Source organism: Eublepharis macularius, chromosome 1 (genome assembly GCF_028583425.1).
Source record: "Eublepharis macularius isolate TG4126 chromosome 1, MPM_Emac_v1.0, whole genome shotgun sequence".
Lineage (NCBI taxonomy): Eukaryota > Metazoa > Chordata > Lepidosauria > Squamata > Eublepharidae > Eublepharis > Eublepharis macularius.
In genome coordinates this window covers 200,996,545-201,016,927 of record NC_072790.1, presented here as the reverse complement: position 1 = coordinate 201,016,927, position 20,383 = coordinate 200,996,545, and the positions used below count along the sequence as shown (strand labels likewise).

The following is a 20,383-nucleotide window of genomic DNA, read 5'->3' as shown; positions in this document are numbered from 1 at the left end:
ACGGCCAGGCAACATCTTCCAAGCAATGCTGCTTCAAAGCTTTCCTTTTCCTTGGCCTGATAAAGAATTCTATACTAGCAAAACAATGGATTGGGTCCAACCAGCTTTTCTCCTAGTGAAAAAGGACAGGAGGGTGTCTTACAATCACAAAAATAGATTGCGCTGGGGATCATAGTACCTGCATGGCCAGAAGCTATGTGTGAGGGGATCTGTAGTAATGGAAGGAATTGGGTGGGATGAAGTGGGAATGCTGGTATATTAAACATTAGTTGGCCCAACACAGGACATAGTCTCATGTGCTCCATGTAATTAACATGACTCTTAAGCATCAGACATTATATATTATATGTTTTATATTTCCCATATGCATTAAGGGAGGACATTCATGGGATTGGATCTAATGGTACCCTTCCCTAAGTGAGGAAATGCCTATTAGAGCAAGACTCTTTCCCTTGGAGGAATTATTCCTTCATCTAGTGGAAGGAGCCTTCTACAGCAATACCTTATGTAACAGAGAGAGGTTATTGGATCTAGTCTATGGTATTTAAGATTTTATATGCCAACATCAGCCCTTCATACTATGCCTGTAAAGCTGATGGAAGCTGTTGCTGACTTTGACTCACTATAACAACTTTTATCTTGAGTTTGCTGTAGCTAGTGAAGGACATTTGTCATATGTAAGAAAACTCAATGGATGGCACAGGCATAAGTATTCAATGAAGTAATGTTTTTTTCCATAAAATTTTATTAAAACTGTAAAACACAACTATAAACTGTTAAACAATAAGCACACAAAATTTAAAAACATGCCTAAAGTCAAAGCAAGTAATCAGTAACAATTAAATATACAAAGATTTATAACTCACAAGAAGTCTATGTTAATAATGAGTAGTAATTATACTAAGTAATGCTTATTACGGTATAAGGAATTATAGTTGATCTAGTAAAGAGAGGGAATTCTTACAAAGTACACCAGATACTCAATGAAACTAAGAGATATTTTATATATTTGTACATGTATGAAAATTTTTTAGGCCGGGTACAGAGCTGTTATATTCCAGATATTCAAAAAATGGAAACCATTTCTCCATAAATGTTCTTGGGAAGTGTTCTACTTGATAGATTTTATCATACAACTTTTCCGATATATAATGGTCCCAATTTTTTTTTTGCCAGTTGTCAATTGAGGGGGTAGCCTTAGATTTCCAAAGTGTAGCTATTGCACTCTTTGCAGCTACCAGTAAGGTGGTTATTAGGTTTCTCCTTAATGTGGGAATATGGGTCTGCCAATTATCCCATTGATCTAACAGGATAATTTCTGGTGCCAGAGGAATTTCATATCCTGTTATTTTCCGGATTTCCTTTAGCACTTCTTTCCCAAATGTTTCTATATGCTTGCACCTCCACCAGCAGTGGGCAAAATCTCCTTCTTCTCCACAATCTTTCCAGCAATTAGGGGAGGATGAGGAAGAGATCAGGGATATTTTCTTTGGAGTTATATACCATCTGTAAACTATTTTGTAGGTTTGCATCTTAGTGACAATTGACTTTGAGGTATAGGCATTGGAAGACCAAATTTTCCCCCATCTTTCTGTAGACTGCTCTATTTGACAATCCTTGTTGGGCTTGAAATTTCCATAATTTATGTTTTTGGATGGACAGCATTATATTGTAAATTTTGGATAACAAACCTTTTTTATGAAGAGAAGGAGAGTCTAATAGGCATTCAAACTCTGTTTTGGGGGAGGTAATTATTTTTGATAAATTGATGTGATCAGCCAAATTTTGTAATTGGAAGTACCTAAACCAGTGGATTTTATGATTCATGAATCATGATATTCTCTATTTCCGATTTTTCTACTAATCCTTTATGCGTGGTTATATCCATTAATCTAGGTATTTTTTCTCTGCTCCAAAATTCTGAAAAGGATTTATCATGACTCTGAGGTAACCAATGTTGGTGCGTGAATGTAGAATATCTTGATATCGCTGGAACTAGGTATTTTCTATTCTTGTCCCATATTCTCAGTAGGGAAGCTAAATAATTGGTTTTTTTTAATTTTCATAGGACAGTCTATTGAACGTTTCCAAATTATATCACTTATGGTATATTTTCCCAAGATAGGTTGAAATATTTTTGCCCAAATTGGGGGATTTGCTTGATTGAGAAGATGTAGTACATTAGCCAATCTAGCAGCGGTATGATAGTTGTAAAGGTCTGGATATTTAAGACCTCCGTTCGGACGTTTCCAGCGCAGTATTTCAAAGGCAATTCTCGGCCTTTTGTTTTCCCAGAGAAATCTGTTTAGCATACTTTGCCATTGGCGTAATTGTTTTCTTGGAATATCAATTGGAATGGTCCTCAACAGGTAGAGTATTTTGGGAAAAGCAAATGACTTTACTAGATGTAACCTATCGTACCATGATAGATGCAGGTTGGTCCAGTCGTTAAAAAGTAGTTTAATTTGTTTCATTATTTCTGTGTGATTCAGTTTAATGAGTGAGTTGATGTTGGATGAAATGTTTACTCCTAAATAGTGAATTTGCTTCAAGGGCATTTGATATTTGTAATTTTTTGAGATTTGTTTACACATTGTTTTATCCAAATTAATTGGGAGAATATGAGATTTTGTGATATTGACTTTCAGGCCTGCAATGTTTCCAAATTCTGTTAGTAGTTGCTGTAGATGGTATAAGGATGAGTTGCAATGAAGTGTTCTTAATAGCTGAGTTCATCATTTAGTTCCCATTGTAATAATATCCCATTTACATTTGCCTATATAAAAGAGAGGTAGCCATGGCCTCCTACAGGGGAAAAAAATTAAGTGTTGCGCTTTTTGAAAAGATCTATATCTCAACTTTAAGTCAAATGATGCCCAAGGTGGCATAGAAACAGCAGATTAAATATGATACAAAACAGCAAAAGTTACTTTAGTCCTCTAGATGGTGGCAGAAACCAGGGTGTTCTTACCACTCTTATCTGCCATAGAGGCTACCTTGCAAAACTCCTGCTCATGACGGGTTATGGCCAGGGCAAGGCAGGGGATGTACCACCATACCTCAAACGTTGATCTGCCAAATTCAAGACTTTTGGGGTGGAAAACAGCTTTTAAATTTGTCACAGATTTCTTTTAAAGACTTCTAACTTGTTTTTAGAACAGGAAAACATCTGGTTATAATTAAACATGCTGTATGGTGCTCCACAGAAGTTAGAGTGGTCCATTCACCTGATCTTCCCAGTTTGTATTTAACTGAAATCTCCCTCATTCAGGGTGGAATTTTTAAAACTGCCATCTGCCTAAACGAATTGAAGAATCCCACCCCACAGCTACTATGACTGTGAGCTTGGTAGGGTAATTTAGAGGGAGTTTTAAACAGGAATTCTGAGGAACATCCTAATGAGTTAAGAAATTAGAAGTAAGTAAGCATTTTGAACTTTATAGTGGGCGGAGCCATCCAATGTCGTCAGCACTGACGACGGATGTCCGGCAATTTTTTTTAAAAAAAAAACAATGGGTTATTTTGCACTATGACGATATTCCACCACTTAAAATTCGGAAAGGTCCCCTACCCCTCATCTGTGAATGGCCAATGTTTGACTCGTCACGGCCTACTTTGTAACAATTGGCTGGTTGTTCTGGTAGGCAAATTCGAAAAACTTTGTCAATGTAAAACTTTCTCCAGAAAACCAGTTGCTCACAGTGGTTGTCTGCTTCTAGTACTCGCAACCATGGATTCTCAGAGATTTATTTTTCTCATGATGGCTCAGATTGTGGTTGGCATGCTTCGCAGCATGGCCAATCTGTTCCTGGCATACCGAAGGCACATCGCCCGAAGGAGAAGGGCTGCTGCCAGAATCCCCTTTTTTCCTGCAAGACGATCCACCTTTTGTCGCCGGCTGCAGACGTTGCCTGCAAATGGCATGCAACAAAGATGGTATGCGTTGGCGGATTTAGAGGAGCCCAGAGAGTGCTGGGTGTATCCCAGAAGCCTGGAGTGGTGGGACCATGCTTTGCAGATGGAACGACCACCAATGGATGTGCCACTTCTGGATGACAAAGGCAACCTTTCTGGAGCTGGTCAAGACACTTAGACCTCATCTGGAGTGGCAGGCCACCCCAATGCATGCACCTTTGTCCTTGGAGAAAAGAGTGGCCGTTGCGGTGTGGTACCTAGCCAGTGTGTCCAGCTATCAAGTCAGAAGTGACCTATTTGGAATAGGTCACTCCACCGTGGCGACATCAGTGTTGGAGTTCTCTTTTACAGTAGAGATAGAACTACTTTTGAAGACAGTTCAACTGGGTGACGATGTGGCCAAGGCTAACTAACCTCCCCCCTTTTTTGTTAATCAAATAGTAGTATAGCGGTATTCCGAAATAGTGCTTACACAGAACTTAAAATGGCACAGACAGATATCAATCTGTGTTTTGCAGATAATGGACGGCTTCCGCAGGCTGGGATTCCCTCATTGCATTGGTGCGGTGGACAGATCCCATATTCCAATCTGTGCACCCGGTGGAAGACCCAAGCAGTACGGGAATTGGAAAAATTACTCATCCATACTACTGTAGGGAACTGGGGCCCCACGGGCAGATTTATAGATGCGGAGGTTGGGTGGAGTGGTAAAAACCACGATGCGTTTGTGTTCACCCACTCTGCTCTATGCGCTGCCATGGATGCAAGGACCTTCGTGCCTGGGAGCCCATATTTGACAGTGGACGGCGTGCAAGTTCCTCCAGTCATCATCTCAGATAGTGCTTACCTGATGTGGCGCTGGCTTATGAAGCCCTTTGGCAACACGGCCGACAACAAGACTGAGCTTCACTTTGACAGGTGTCTCAGCCGTGCCCGGAACACCATTGAGTGCGCTTTTGGAAGGCTGAAATCACGTTGGAGGTGCCTTGCCATGCAACTAAGGGCAAGAGAACAGAACGTGGTGTCAATTGTCACCAGTTGTGTGGTACTGCACAATCTGTGCAAGGCGCAGGGTCACCCAGTAGTAGGTGCTCTTCGTGACTCAACCACAGTCCGGCCAGAAGAGGAAGGGCAGGAGTTGACCCAAACAGACCACAGACCCCTGGATGAGGGCAAGGTGGTGCGGTCAGCATTGGCCAAACTCATGGCCAGGGGCCAGTGTGGGATGAGAGGTTGATGTGGGTGTTTGAAAGAGCTTGGTGGGTGACGTTCTTTGCATTTTGTATATATTTCTGAATGTTCTGTAAATAATTATTTGCCTTTTGCTTGGTTTGATGAAGGAGTTTTTAGAAAACAATAAATGTGTTTTTGACAATCAAACTGACTCGGTGTGGAACTCAAACTTCTCTGCTAACAGCATCGCTCAAGCCAGGAACACTCTCCTGGGTCAGGAAATCTTTCTCAAAGACAGCAGCAGACCGCTGCTGTGGGCATATGGGTGTTTGAAAATCTAAAGTTGATATTTGCAGTAAATCACACTACTTGGTTGATAAATAACATTTAGATTTCCCACAACAAAGGGCTGGCTGTGCTAGTGAGCGCTATGTTAAAAAAAAGGAGGGGGGTCAATTGCCATCTTTTACAATGGCCACACGTGCCGTGTCATCAACTTTCCAAAAGCATGATTCTCATCAACGTTGTGATCGTGAAGCATACCACCAAAAATAAAAGGGACAAAGTGATAATGTCCAAAATTCATGTTTACAGCACACATTGCTATACAGGGGGGGGGGGGTTGGGGGGGGTTGGCATTGACATAAAAAACATCATCACAGAGGGGTTGCTGACTGGTACCAGGTTGAGGGGCCAGCCACTGCTTATGCCGCGCACTCGAAGAAAATTACTGGGAGGTCATAACCTGCCCTTATGACTACTGACCCCTTTTTTACTCGCAACATGCCTCTCTTCTGGTTCCTTACAAGGTGACCTTTCGTAATTAGGGGGTGCAGGGTCAATTGATTATGGGCGCCCGTGTCCATTGAAAAACTTTTGGAGCATGTGCAGTGACGTTTAACCGGTTTGCCGATATACTGTCGGAGTGCAATAATGGCGCCAAAGAGAAGGGGGTATTTTTGGAAGGACGCAGAGGTGGAGAGCCTCCTAGATCTGCTCCTTCAATCAGGGAAATCAGCACACCTCATGTGCAGCACCCATCTGCTAAACAAAGCTATTTTTTTCCAAATAGCAAGGAGAATGGGTGAGAGAGACTATCCTCGCACCCCCGAGCAATGCCGCTCCAAATTTAAGCGGGTGAAGGCTTCCTTTTTTGATGCCTTGGAGGCCTGGCAGGGCATCCTGAGGCAGAGTGGCAAGCCTCCTTATTTTGCGGTGATGATGAGACTGTGGGAGGCAGCGGGAAGACCCAGCTGGCAGGACCGCCGGCACGCCGGTAAGTACAATTCCAAAGGCTCAGTTAGCGATCCTGGGCACGGTCATGGGAAACACTGTTTAGATTTGGATTTCCTTGACAAGAAACATCAAGTTTTCAACAAGCTCTGCTTGGTGAATCAAAGTGCTATGATTACCACCCTTCCTGTTTCATCGGGACTGTCTGCTTTTATTCTTTGTGGGTCCATTATTTCTCTACAGTTAACCGAGACTGTTTGTGGTTACACAGGAGTTGGCTGTTTTATTCTGTAGATAAAAAACAGAAAAGAATCCAGTTGCACCTTTAAGACTAACCAACTTTGCTGTGGAATGGGCTTTCGAGAATGCTTTGTGATACCTGTTTCTTCCACCGCAAAATAAGAAAAGAACCTGGTTTTTTGGGGGGGGCATCTCTCTCTTGCGTGCAGCACAATACTCACTCAGTTTAAAACATTTTGTGTTTGTGGACAGCGTTATGGAGTTGCAGGCAGGGGATCGGGATATGGGTTGGCGTGCCTCGTTCTAACCTTGATTTGCCGATCACAATAAGGGAGACAGAGTGTTCCATTGATATTTTGCTGAAAGTGTGTACCAAGGATCTCTGTAGAGACCTGAACTTGGGACAGGTTTTACCTCCTTAAGATTGACCCTCTTGTTCAATGCCTGTTTTACAGCTGTTCTGCGTGGGAGAACAGAGCTCCCCCCCCCAGCACCCGAGGAGGGTGATAAGGAGGAGCAGCTGGAGCAGGACCAGCCCACCCCCGAAGCAGCAGAGCAACGGGTTGGACAGGAGATCCCAGAGACAGCTGCCAAGGATACAGGTTGGTGCTCACAGCGAGAGAATTACCACCGTTTGATGGCACATCTGTGATTCCGGTATTGTTTAACAAACTCTGCTGATGCCATGCCTGAGAAACAGCGATGCAATATTGCACACAACATGACTGCCCCAAAATCAGATTAACAGCCTGTCAGGCTTATCCTCTCCATCCCCCATCCTTTTCGGTTCAAACCTTGTAATTTTCAGATTTGCCGCAGTCAGCAGGCTGATTAACATCAAAATAGAGAATCAAAAATCATGTTTATTGAGGAGATGCTGAAATAGAGAGTGGTGGTGGCATCCCACCACACACCAAAGACACCAAATTTAACCATGCTTTAACATGCTGAACTTAGAGTATCTTTCAAGGCGTTTTAAATTTTATGGTTGAACATACATCTTAGATCTATCCAGATTGTTACTTTTAAGTTTATGAACATGCTTTAAAAACCATGCAAAACATTTCCCAAACAGGATGAGGCACAACTCAACTCATGCAATGTCAAAAATGACAGTGAACTTACAAACAATTTTTTTTTAAACCATGGCAATAGACAGCCTTAGGCAACAGCATGCCATTGTCCTCCACCTTGTGTCAGAGCATTTTTGAGCAGTGGGAAAGATGCTCTTAATAACAGTTGTTGGCCACTTAGCTCAACCAATGCCAATTCCTGCAACATATTTTGGATGACTATGCTGGGTATCCGTAATGTATGTGTCGAAATCCCACCCCCCCTCCCCAATTACCTTCCATGTGCCACTACCTCTGCAGTGTGCTCTACTACCTTGGAGCACATTTCAAAATTCACATTAGTGTATTTAACCATATACCTTCTTGATCCAACCCATCCACAGTGACATCTGGGTCATCTTCCAGAGAGCAGTCTGATGAATGCCTGGTGATGTCTGCAAAACAAGAGAGGGGGGAAAGGGGAGGTTGCACAAGCAGCATGAGTATAATTTTCAACATCCCTTAACGAAAAGCAGAAATGAGTTACTGTTGGCCGTGTGCAGAACAGTCTTACCAGCATTGCAGGGCGTGGAACATCTCAGGTGTTCAGGATGAATATTCACCATGTCATGACTGAACAGTTCCTCTGAACCCTCCATCACTATCACTGGCGCCACTCTTGGCTCCGGAATCACCTGCAACGGTATGCTCCTCGCAATGCGTTTGGGCTTGACACTAGCGTCCCCCCTGAGTATGCTGTCATGGTCTCGATAGTAGGCGCAAGGTATTGGATCATTCCCCAATATAGTGTTGTGGGCGACCACTCTTTTGTACTCAAGCCTCATTGTCTTGTCCTTGAAGCGGCACTCCATTGCAGTCCTATGGTGCCCACATGCTGCCATCTGTTGAGCAATCTTTTCATAGTAGTCTATATTGCAGTGGGTGTTCCGAAGCGCCTCCTGAATTTTTTCTTCTCCCCAAAATGAAAGAAGGTCCAGTATCTCTCCCGCCATGCCACGCCACGAGATGTGGCATTCTGCTGTTCTGACATGTTATAATCACCCACCTGTGTCCTTTTGTTGCCGGTATTGATATTGATATCTTTTCTGCACCTGCTGTTGACTGGAGCACGTTTTCTAATTCACGGTTGGAAACAAAGAATTGCTGGCAGTTTTATGGCATGAATGGTTCTCCGCATGCTCTCAAAAATGGCGGGACAGATTATGGAAACGGTCACCGTGTGGCACACGCCCGCCCCAGGGACTGTTAGTTTTCCCATACAAACCTTTCTGAATACAATATGCGGTTTTGCATTATATCGACATCCCATTATTTTATGGCGGGGCAAATGGATGGATAGTGTGGGTGCTGGGATGCAGTCTTGCTTTTTACACGAAAGACTGTTCCCTCCACTTAGATTTCCACGTGCGCACTGGAAGGTGTTCTGAGATTGCTTGCTGTAGTTGAACAGGGGTATAATGATGTCTTTCCTCTGTTTTGTGCCGCTTTACAACGTCAGTTAAAGAAATTTTGCTCTTAGATGTGGGTCTCACCTTATATTGAAAACCTACAGTGCTGGATCGCATGGTCATGAGCCATGAATGCTCTCCCGTAGGTGGAAAATGACAGCGGCTGTGCAAAGGATTTGTTTTGCAGGATGCGATCACACAATAGCGCTATGAAGGTTCTTTTTTTAAAAAAAAAGGGCGGGGGAAAAAGATATTTCCGGCCTTCTCTAGCGGGACAGGAAGGAAGTGCAATTGTGACGCATCAATGGTGGGGAAATCGCAGAATGGATAAGCAGCGTGTGAGTATCTGCTTGTTTAGCACCACAGTTGTGGAAAACAAGTGCAAAATCACGGGGGTGCGGATTCAGCCCAAGTTACATCTTTCTGATTCTAGTAATTTGTAGATACCAACAGAGAGACTCATAGGCCTGGCAACATAGTAATAGAGGCTCCTATTGGTTATACGGAAATCACAGTTTTCATTTGAACACCCGCAAAGGAGAGCTGCAACCCTGCCTTGCAAAACAGGCAGGCTACAGCCCTGAGCCCCTGTAATACACATACTTTCACTTGACATTTCAGACATTTCACCTGAGTTTTATACAGAACAGGTCCATTCAAAAGTAAATTGTCTATAATGAGTGGATATTACCATTTCTACAGTGCTGTTTCTGACAGTGCAATCCTAAACAAAGTTATATCCTTCTAAGCCTGCTGACTTCAATGTTCTTAGCATATTATATAGACTACGTAAGACAGCAATGTGGTAAGGTGAAGGGTAATGGAGGGATCATGGTATTACTCACTTTTTATCTGATCATGATCCATTCTTTCACCCCTCATGTTGTCTCTCTCTCTCTCTCTCTCTCTCTCTCTCACACACACACACACACACACACACAAATACATAATAGTGTAAATTCTGTTCAGTAACCAATTGTTAGATATATGAGCTCACAAGGTAATAACTAGGCAACCTTTACTTGGAACTCACATAGTGTAATAAACAATGGAATTATGCTGTGAGCAGTATAGAAGATTAGAAAGGAAGCTCTTGGAACAAAGGACACACACACAGAGGAAAGTGTGAAGCCTATTAAAATGGCTTTTTGTCAATACGAACTCTTACCAGTGTTCTCTCCTAACAGCTAGCACTAGAAGTCATTCTTTAATGACATAATGCAGAAACCCTACATCCTAGCCAATGGGAGGAGACGTTTCAAACAACACAAACTGAAATCAAACCGTTTTTGTGAAGGCATGATTTGTCAACATGGAAGCCAAAAGGTGCAATGTGCTGTTCCTGGTGACATAGACACACACATCCTACCTACACTTCTGAAATGTGATATTTTATTGAAACTTAATCTTCCCACTCTTGTGCTGAAAAGTGAACCTGTGTTTTCAGTTAAAGGAAAGCAACTAGACAAACATAATTAATCACCTTTCCTTCCAGAACTTAATGCAGATAAATGTGGCTTGAGAAGGCACTGCAAGCGGAAATCTGAGGGAGGATGTGAATCATTATCAAGTTTTTGGACCAAATATGGAAGCGAGGGAAATGGTAGTGGCTCCAAGACAAAGGAATTACTTGCATGCTGGTGGAAGCACATCAGCAGATGCTAAATGGATTGGAAGAGGAAGCAAATAAGCAAGCTCACAACTGGAAATGCATCAACAAGAAACTAACAAATTATTAGAACAACAGTTCTCAAAGCCAGAGGCACACCCACCCCTAAACTGAGATAAGAGGAGAACGAACGCCTTGCTGACTCCTACTAGGTTTTTAGAAATATCAGGATTGAACCAGTAGACAAACTGGCGACTAATTTGAACATGGGCATATTCAGGATGGCAGGTTTCCAAACATGGATCTAATGTGTAGAGACTCTGGAAACAGAAGCAGCTGAAGACTGAAGCGTCATCATAGGCACTGCACTGCTGACCAATCAAGATAGTAGGTAAGCAAATCTCAAGGCTTCAGCCAGTTGCAGGGGTGATGGTTTCCCTTTTCCCTTTGCACCTGAAGAGAGCACCAGGATCGATATGTACAGCTCCAAGTAGCTCGCAAGTAAGCTCCCATCTTCAGACCATGAGCTCCCAGGATAAAGCCCCAAGGATAAAGCAGTGCTAAGTGTATTTATTTAGGATATTTATACCTTGTTCTGCTTCTGCATATAGTGCTCATCATGAATGTTTCCTTGCCATTGGATTAATGTCCAGGATCCTCAGATTTGAACCTGGATCATCATAGTGTATGGACTAGTTCAGTAATAACAGTTACTACAAATACAACCAGACCTCCCCCCTGCTCCATTCAGAATTAGTGGAAGAGCTCCTGATTAGAGGATAGCAACTTCTAGTCAGACCTCAGCCTTGTTTTCAAAATAAAGCACTGTTAACTGATCACCTCAGTCATGACAAATGTGGTAATAAGCAGCTATCTGTCCATGTAGTCTGGGATGGTCTCCTCTGATGAGCAGCACCTCTCTGAAGGCAGATGATCTCTTCAACTCTACTCCCTAAGACTCCTTAGCCAGAGATAAGAGAGACTGAAGTCAATCCCTTACACGTGCAAATAATGCATGCTACCAGAGCATCACAGCCAGTTCATCAAAAGTTTAAATGTGGACATAGTTGGAGAAGCCAACCAGTTCTGTAGGCAGAGGCACTGGTAACCAGAAAATATAAGAACATAAGAAGAGCCTACTGGATCAGACCAGTGGTCCGTCTAGTCCAGTATTCTCTTTCACAGTTGTGAGGGACTCTGTTGACTCTTAGTCAATAGAGTGAGAACTGATCTATCCTCAATTATATTTTTGAACTCACTCTCACCTCAGAGGAGCTCAGGACATATACAAATTTTTCCCTCAGAACTTAAGACCCCTGTGCCTTGAATTCCCTCAACTCCATTTTTTTGCTTTTGTACTGAACATTCAGCCTTCTGAAATTCTAGAGAGCATGAAAACTTGCACCCTGTTTTGTGAAGTATGGATTTTGTGGTATTTTGATTGGTGCCAATTACACATATTGCTCAGCTTTTGTTCTCAAAGTTAACACATTTGGAAACCATTGCATTATCAGAATGAGGCTATAGTCTATTCACATGTTCAGATTCATATTTACAGTAATACTTAAAGATTAAAGATTCATATTTAAAATACAGTCACAAGTTTCATGCACAGAGTTAGATCAAAGGAACTACTATAAGAGGACAAAGGGGAAAACGGTTAGTGCTCTCCTTTGTAGAGATAATTATTTGTAGCAATAATTCTTGTGAAAAAGAAAAGGCGATTTGGTATGGAAAAATCAATGTGGTCTTGGAAAACTGCCAAAATAAAAAAGGAGTCAAAGAAATAGGAACGTTGTGCTGTTATGACTGTTGTCGTCAATCAAAGAAAAGAGAATGGAAATGATTTCTCTTCCAAACTGCTGACTCAGTGGCGACTAGAGTTGGAAATTATAAAATAGGCCAATCTGACTCAAGTCAGTCTCAGCAGGGTCCATACACATACATACATGCGCGTACACACACAAAACCTCTGCTTCTACAATGAGATGTTGATATGAAATATGACAAAAAGTTAATGCCAGAACTTCAATGCAGTGAGGAGAAAGAAAGATGATCATATTGCCAAAACAGATAATGGAACAGCTGGAACAGTTTCTATACTCCTTTTTTGCTTTTTCATACTCTCAACAGAGTTACAGTAACAGAAAGAATATAAATACTTTGCTTTGGAAATTTGGTGTTTCTTCCATAGCTGTAATAGTTTTCAACATTTGCCATTTAGATTAATAGGACTGGGCCAAGATCGGGAGGTGTCAACAGAGAATTATAAAGCACAAAGGCAGCCTCACATTATCAACTGTACATATAGAACTTATAATATACTAAGAGATTTTTTTTAAAAAAACCTCAAATTCAAAACTAAGCACTGCCATTCATTTTTAAAATACCATATTTCTAATATTAATAACATATTAGAAACAGATGTTGATAGGGACTTTTCTTAAAGCCACATAATTAATGGTTAAGCCTGTCTTGGAATCCAGGGTCACCAGCTCATCGCCAAGACTCATTCCACCCAAGGCCCATTAAAAGCGAATGAGAACAGTACAGCTAAGATACACTTGTTCCCATAACGTATACTGCAAAAGCAGAACAGAACCATGTCTACAAAAGTTGGCCAATGTGAATATTTACTGTCAGGCAAAACAGAAGCAGTCCTTTACGTGACAATTTGATACTATAAACGTCATTTTGGCAAAATAAATTAATACTTTCAGAGATGAATTCCAATTCAACCATTGGATTACTTCCAGACTGAAAGACAGATATGCTCTGCTATTCTTTGTATCTTCTTTGACTTTTGTCCCTAAAGTATAAATCATCTCCTTGCCATTCTGCTTCAGTACTACACACAAAATCACAACTTTAAGTATATGCTTAATGCAGTCTGAATTTGCTGAGACTAAGAGCAAAAGAGACCCAACCTGGTGGAACGCTTTCTCAATGGAGATACGGGACCTGTGGGACCTTCTACAGTTCTGCAGGGCCTGCAAGACAGAGATGTTCCACTGGGCCTTTGACTAGGGGCCAGCATTTTGTCCCCCTTCTGACTGCCATGCCCTCATTATGCAGCCGCCCTGGAGTCACATCATGGTGGGGCCTGTAGTTTATGGTGACTTTGCAGTAGCCTGATTTGCTTGGTGGTACCTGGACTTTTTCATGTTACTTGGATCAATGTGCTTATAATGTTTTATTGTATTTTTAACTGTATATCTTGTTGGAAGCCGCCTGAGCCCACTTGTGGAAAGGGTGGGGTATAAGCCAAATAAAATAAATAAATAAAATACATAGAAATCGTTTTCTATTATTTCCCACTCCTACTTCCCTGAGAGGGGACTTCCTTTAATTTACAGGACAGTGATTGAAATTCCAATGACTATGACACTTTACAATCCAAAGTTTTCAAAAGGGGTCAGGAAAACAAAAATTAAAAGCAGGAATCTTGTTTTGATTTGATGCCACTTTTAAGAAAACAGAAGAGTCCAGTAGCACCTTTAAGACTAACCAACTTTACTGTAGCATAAGCTTTAAAGAATCACAGTTCTCTTCGTCAGATGCATGATGCATCTTTTCTCTTTTGCTACTACAGACTAACACGGCTAACTCCTCTGGATCTATGACTTTTAAGAAAGATATTCTTACTTTTTCATACCATCGCAGGAAAACTGACTTTATCACCCTAAACAAAATGCTTCCTATAACCCTGTGCATTATTCTCCTTAATGCACCAAGAGCTACAATACACACAGGTTATAATAATAACTGCACTTATATACTCTCTTCTAGACAGATTAGTGCCTCAACCAGAGCAAGTGAACAAGTTAGTGTTATTATTATCCCCACAATACAGGTAGGGAGCTGTGGCTGAGAGGAGTGGCCTACCCAAGGCCACCTATTGAGCTCATGGCAGTAGTGGGATTTGAGCAAGTAAAGTGCTGATTCACAGCTGAACCACAAACCACGAAAATTCCTTGGTACAAAAAATACACCCATCTTCAAATACCACTTTTTAAAAAAATTAGCTGATATTAAAATTCTCTCACTGTTAATCACATTGACCCCATTTATGCTGCACCAAACTGAATGTGCTGGTTTTGCTGTTTCAATAAGCCTCCCTTCTGCCTGCTTGGAACTGCAAAACTAGGAGGAGATGTCCTGGGATTTTCAAGCACATGGAAGGACATAAGACAAGGTCAACTGGTGCAGGCCTGGCATAGACAGGACTGCCTTTCTGGTTCTGCTCTGAGCTCATCATTTACATTACAACATATGTACCCGATTCAGAACGGGTGTGACCTGTTACTTCCCAAATCTGAGGATACTTAGATGAAAAGGTAACTAGGGTAATACCATGGACATTCAAAAATACTTTGGAGTTAGAGTGATCCTCTCTGTGAAAGCCACGTCCTGGATGAGAATACATTCCCCTGAAGAACAGGCTGACACATCAGTCCCTGTGCAATGGTGATACTGACCAACAACAGCTCAGACTTGTCTTGAGTTTTGATCCACTGGACCTTATCCAGACCAATGTTACCGCCAAGTGAATCCAGAGTATCACTGAAAATGGATGAAAATGTTAAGCAGAGCTGAGCATCCTGATGAACTCTCACTTCCAGTCCCCAGATGACTTGTCATACTGATTTTATGCAGATGTTAAATAGAATATTTTTAACATAGAGTGGAAAGCATTTGCAGATAAAGAAAAGAAAGCAAGTGCCCAAACTGTCGTCCAAGGCATGAATAAGAGTTTAGATATATGTATTCTTTCATTTATGCCGCAGCGACTTCATGGTTTGCCTTTGTCAACGCACTCTACATGGAACGGAGTCTGAAAATGGTTCAGAACTTCAGCTAGTGCCGAATGTTGTCACTCACCAATCAGCAAGTTCATGTCAGTACTCTCATAAATCTGCTATTTTAAGACACTTGAAATGGCTGCAAATTCATTTCTAGACTTAATTCAAAGTTCTAGTTCTAATGCCATTTTTTCTCAAGAAGCTTTTGATGGTTGCATCTTCTGTTTTCACTTAGCTGTCCGTGGTTACTGTTAGATGTATTGATTTTTTGGCTTTGTTATGTATTAAATTTTATTTTTGTACAAAGGTTTGAAACTTTCATTTGAAATTTTTAAAAAACTGAAATTAGTGGAAATGCAGATGCTATCATTTATTGTTGAAATTAAATAGAGCAGGCAAAAACGGTATGTTTTTGGTTGAGTGCTAACTAATTGGCCTACCATGACACCGTCGCTTCTGGGTCACGCTGGAAGTAGCATCATCACATGGGGATGAAGATCGTACACATATACAATGTTTCACTGGCCTGCTTCTTTCCACTAATCAGCATAAGCAGGCAAATAGTAAGCCTATATGCGATCATTAACAGTGTTTCCATATTGCCTCTTCCCATATGACCTCAGACTGTCACCTATTGGCTGTTCCCCTACTGTAGGTACCTCTCCTGGGATTAACCAGAGCATCTGCTGTTTCCATTCCAGCGCCCACCTTATCGCAATGCTCCCAGAGGAGGTGAGAGGGGCACTGTCTTTTGAGACTTTCAGGAGGCATGTCAAGCCCATCTTATTTGCCGGAGCTTTTAATGGGGTACAACCTGCAGGCATTTTGCAGGAGAGGTTATAGGTTTTTGGTTGATTTTAAAATGTAATGTTTTAAATTCTGGTTAATAAGCTACTTTGAACCACAAGGAAAAGTTGGATATAACACCTCCCTGCCAATGTTAGCAGTGCAATCCTAAACAGGATTAAAAATTTATAAACTCATTGACTTCAGTGGGCTGAGAAAGACACAACTTTGCTTGGGATTATATTGTAAATCTGTTAGCTATTCAATGTACAAGTAGTGTGTGCCAGATTGATTTTTTTTTCAATTTTAAAAAACAGAACACACAAATCATACAGACCTCTAAAAAGATAAAAGATGGGAATTTAACCACAAATGTAAGAAGTAAATAGACTCAACAGCATTTTTAAAAGCAAGATCTGAGCACAGCGTGTGCTTTTGTGAACTACTAATTATTCAAGTACTGTAATTATTCATTTTGAACATCAGCCTGATAAAGCACAGAAAGTTATGTTTCCCTCTGATCCTTTCTCTACCTTCTTTCTAGTGGAGCATATGTAATACCAAGCTGGAAAACACCCTGTTTACAAAGGCATAGAATCCATACTCATTAACCAGGAAAAAGGCAGAGACGAAGCTCACACCAAAACCAGAAAATAAAAACACTCTTGACTTCACACCCCAGCAATTTAAAATCCTTCTGAAGATGACTGAGAAGACACACAATGCAGTATATGGCCTGTTTCTGTTCAGGCAAAAAGCAGGCTTGTTATTAGAAAAGTGGGTAATTGATATGTTGTTAAATCCATCAGTCGTTTGCTAATCAGCCATTACATTTATGTCTTCCAACATGAAAGCTTTGTTTTTCAAGTCTTCTGGTTTACAGAAGTCACTAATAGCTTCATTATCATCATTCAATGAACTCACACATCTTTAGAAGCTGTTTCCCGAACTCAGTAGCTCCAACAGTCTTTACCTTGCCTGCTAGCATATCTATTTATTATCATAGCAGTTTAAAAGTATTAGAGCTTATGGAAAAGTCAGTTCAAAGCTGGACCAACCAAACTATGCTTTAAATATATGTCAGTAAACCCTTTTATTTGAAAGCCATACCAACTGTAATCAAAACAAGTCTGTAGCATGATATTTTCACATTAGTATTTTGTAACATAGGAAGATGTGGTTAAATTTTCAGCTGGTCCATACAACAAATGGTTGCTGTTCTGCAGCAGTAGTATGGTATCCAATGATGCAAGCTTCAATGGTGGTATAACACCAACTCATTCAATGTATTAAAATATAATGTGTAATAATTACAAAAATGCTTTTGATACAGGTACATATCACAGGGAGCTCCTAGTTGCCCAGACAACCTGTGCAGCAAACAGGTGGATATTTCTATCCCAAATTATGTAGGCAAGAATAAAAATCTGCTGTTTTTGAATGAACATAGTAATATTGGACTAGCTTACCTTCACCTGATGAGCCTGAAAGATCTATGATGACATACACTCTTCCTTCTGGCTCCAAATCAATCTGCAGTTGAAGAAAGCAAATATATTTATCACTATTTTGCAGGATTTTCATCCTGCTCTTTTTGTAGGGCTTCTTCCCCTCCCCCTCCCCCCACCCCCGCTAAATGCCATACAGGGTAATTCTAAGCAAACTTATGGCCTTCTAAACCCATTGTCTTCAAGATAGCCAGCACTGTGTAGCAGTTTGTGTGTCTCATGAGACCCAGGTTTGAAATTCCCACTGTGGCATGGAAGCTTGCTGAGAGTAACTTTGGGCCAATCATATATGGTTGTTGGGGTAATAAATGATGGAGAGGAGAACAATGCAAACTGCTTTGGAGTCCCCAGTGGGGAGAAAGGTGGGATATAAATGAAGTGAGTAAGTGAAATTATCTTAGAAGAGTGGACTAAAAATAAAATAAAATAAAAAAAGAAGGATGCAGCCCTACTTAGGATGGCGCTGATGCTTACGTTCTAGCAGCCTACTCAGTATATGTAGTCAGTAGTGTCAAGATGATACTGGCTTCTGATGCCAAAACCATCCCAACTCAGTTTCATATATAAATCAGACAGGCTTGGCAAATTTGACCTTATGAGAGTCTTGTGAATATTTAATTGCATCTTTGAATCTGAACCTTGTAAAGACCCTTAGTATTTAAAGTGGTCAAATGGAGAATGAGGAAATATAATACTGAGAGCCAGTTTGGTGTAGTGGTTAAGAGCACAGGACACTAATCTGGAGATCTAGGTTTGATTCCCCACCCCTCCACTTGAAGCCAGTTGGGTAACCTTGGGTCAGTCACAGCTTCTGGGAACTCTCTCAGCTCACCTCACAGGGTGTTTTGTTGTGGGGAAAATAATAGCATACTTTGTAAACCACTCTGAGTGGGTGTTAAGTTATCCTGAAGGGCAGTATATAAATCGAATATTGTTGTTGTTGCTATTGTTGTTATTATTACTTTAAAAAGAGTATGTCAACAGAGTTTAAAAGCAAATATTAAACAGCCCATTAACATTACAATACATAATAAATGCTAAGGCTTTCAAAGCTCTGCCTGCTTGGTTCTCCTCAAAGCTTGCCGTCTTTACAGACACTACTGGAGATGGTTTTGTGCAGTAGAAGTGACAAAAAGTGGATGCACAAGTGGCACACAGCCATTTTGTAAGCTTCTAGTATAAAGAAGAACTTGCAAAACTCATCTGCAGAGTACAGTGCATATTCCATTTGCGCATCACCTGAGAGAAAAGACTCATATGTTCTAAAAACAAGTTCCTCTTTAGAGGAAGAATGGAAAGTATAAGCATGTGTCACTCGCAGATCTTGATGCCACATCTTAAAATGTGTGAAGCCACTTTGAATGTTGCTGAGATGATAGCAAGTCTCTAAGGTGAGGAAGTTCCATAGGTGTATAGCGGCCAAGAACACCACCTCTCTAATTGTCAGTTTTGTCTTGAGCTGACATACAAACAGTAACTTGAAAATGGCATTTTTAGCTCATCTCAGAAATTGTGATGGAACATAAGGGGGAGAGGTGATCTCATCTATGCTGTCACTGCATGGCAAGTTGTGAATTCAATACCTGTGGCTATTTAGCTGGACAGGCCAAGAACTGCATAAAAACTTTAACAAAAATTAAGACATCTCATTAATACGAGGTCATGCGTATGAGAAAAGCAGCTGTTTTTCTCGCTGATCTGTGCAAACCCTTGTAAACCTTATTCTAGTCCTGTTGCCATGGCCATTCTGAAAGCCCACGTGTCCTGCTATCGTCGAAAAATCTTGCCCATCATTGTCTATAAATAATTGCTTACCAAAATAATCACAGTTGTGGATTGCAAGTCAAAGGATGTTAGATTGGCAAGCAGAAAGGCAGGAGTAGACTGTATTTTGTATAACTGGATTTTAATCATGCAATATAATGGCCAGCTAGTTCACTCAATCAGGTGCAGTCAGCTTTGTAGCTATTATTCTTGGTCCAATGATGCCCTCATATCTGGTCTTGATCTAGTCTGAAAGAACCTCTGGAGATCTAATCCTTTAGTGAAACAGACTGTTCCAAGAGATGCACACTCACAGACACTCCTCTCTCCTGGCTCAAGACACGCCCCCCCCCCCCACTCCAGTTCTCTGGATCCTATGGTTGCTCCTCAACTACCCAACTTTTGCTTGGCTTCAACTGAGTATCTAAGCCTGCTTGAGTCCCCTCAGTCCTGCTCCATATGCTCTATGCTCTAGACCCCCACTGGATTCCTGCTTGTAATCCTTGCCAGACAATATCTCCTGGAACTCCTAACATCAGGATGATGTACATCCAAAGTCTGCTTGGATCTTTGAACCCCCAGAACACTATAAATCTATTGCAAATGACATCCTTATACAGAACAGCATATACAATATCTCCCCCAGTTCTTATCCCTTCTCTCCCTTCCCCTCCTTAGTCCTCATTTCCTTGAGACACATACTGCACAGTGGATAACTATTGTGTGAGTGTTGGAACTGTGTTTGTGGGCTGTTATTAGATTGATTCCTTTCCATAAACTTTCTTGTATTTTTCTGTTAAATCCCTGCCTCCATCTGCATTCCAACCTTGAA

General features: G+C 41.2%; 1 protein-coding gene across 1 annotated transcript in view; it reads right to left on the bottom strand.

Annotated features, from left to right (window-relative positions):
• PRKCE (protein kinase C epsilon) overlaps nucleotides 1-20,383 on the bottom strand; it is a 425,910-nt gene that overhangs the window by 234,986 nt on the left and 170,541 nt on the right. The window contains exon 2 of the mRNA XM_054983917.1: nucleotides 17,749-17,812. Coding sequence (XP_054839892.1) covers nucleotides 17,749-17,812 — 64 coding nt within the window. The remainder of the gene's footprint in view (nucleotides 1-17,748; nucleotides 17,813-20,383) is intronic.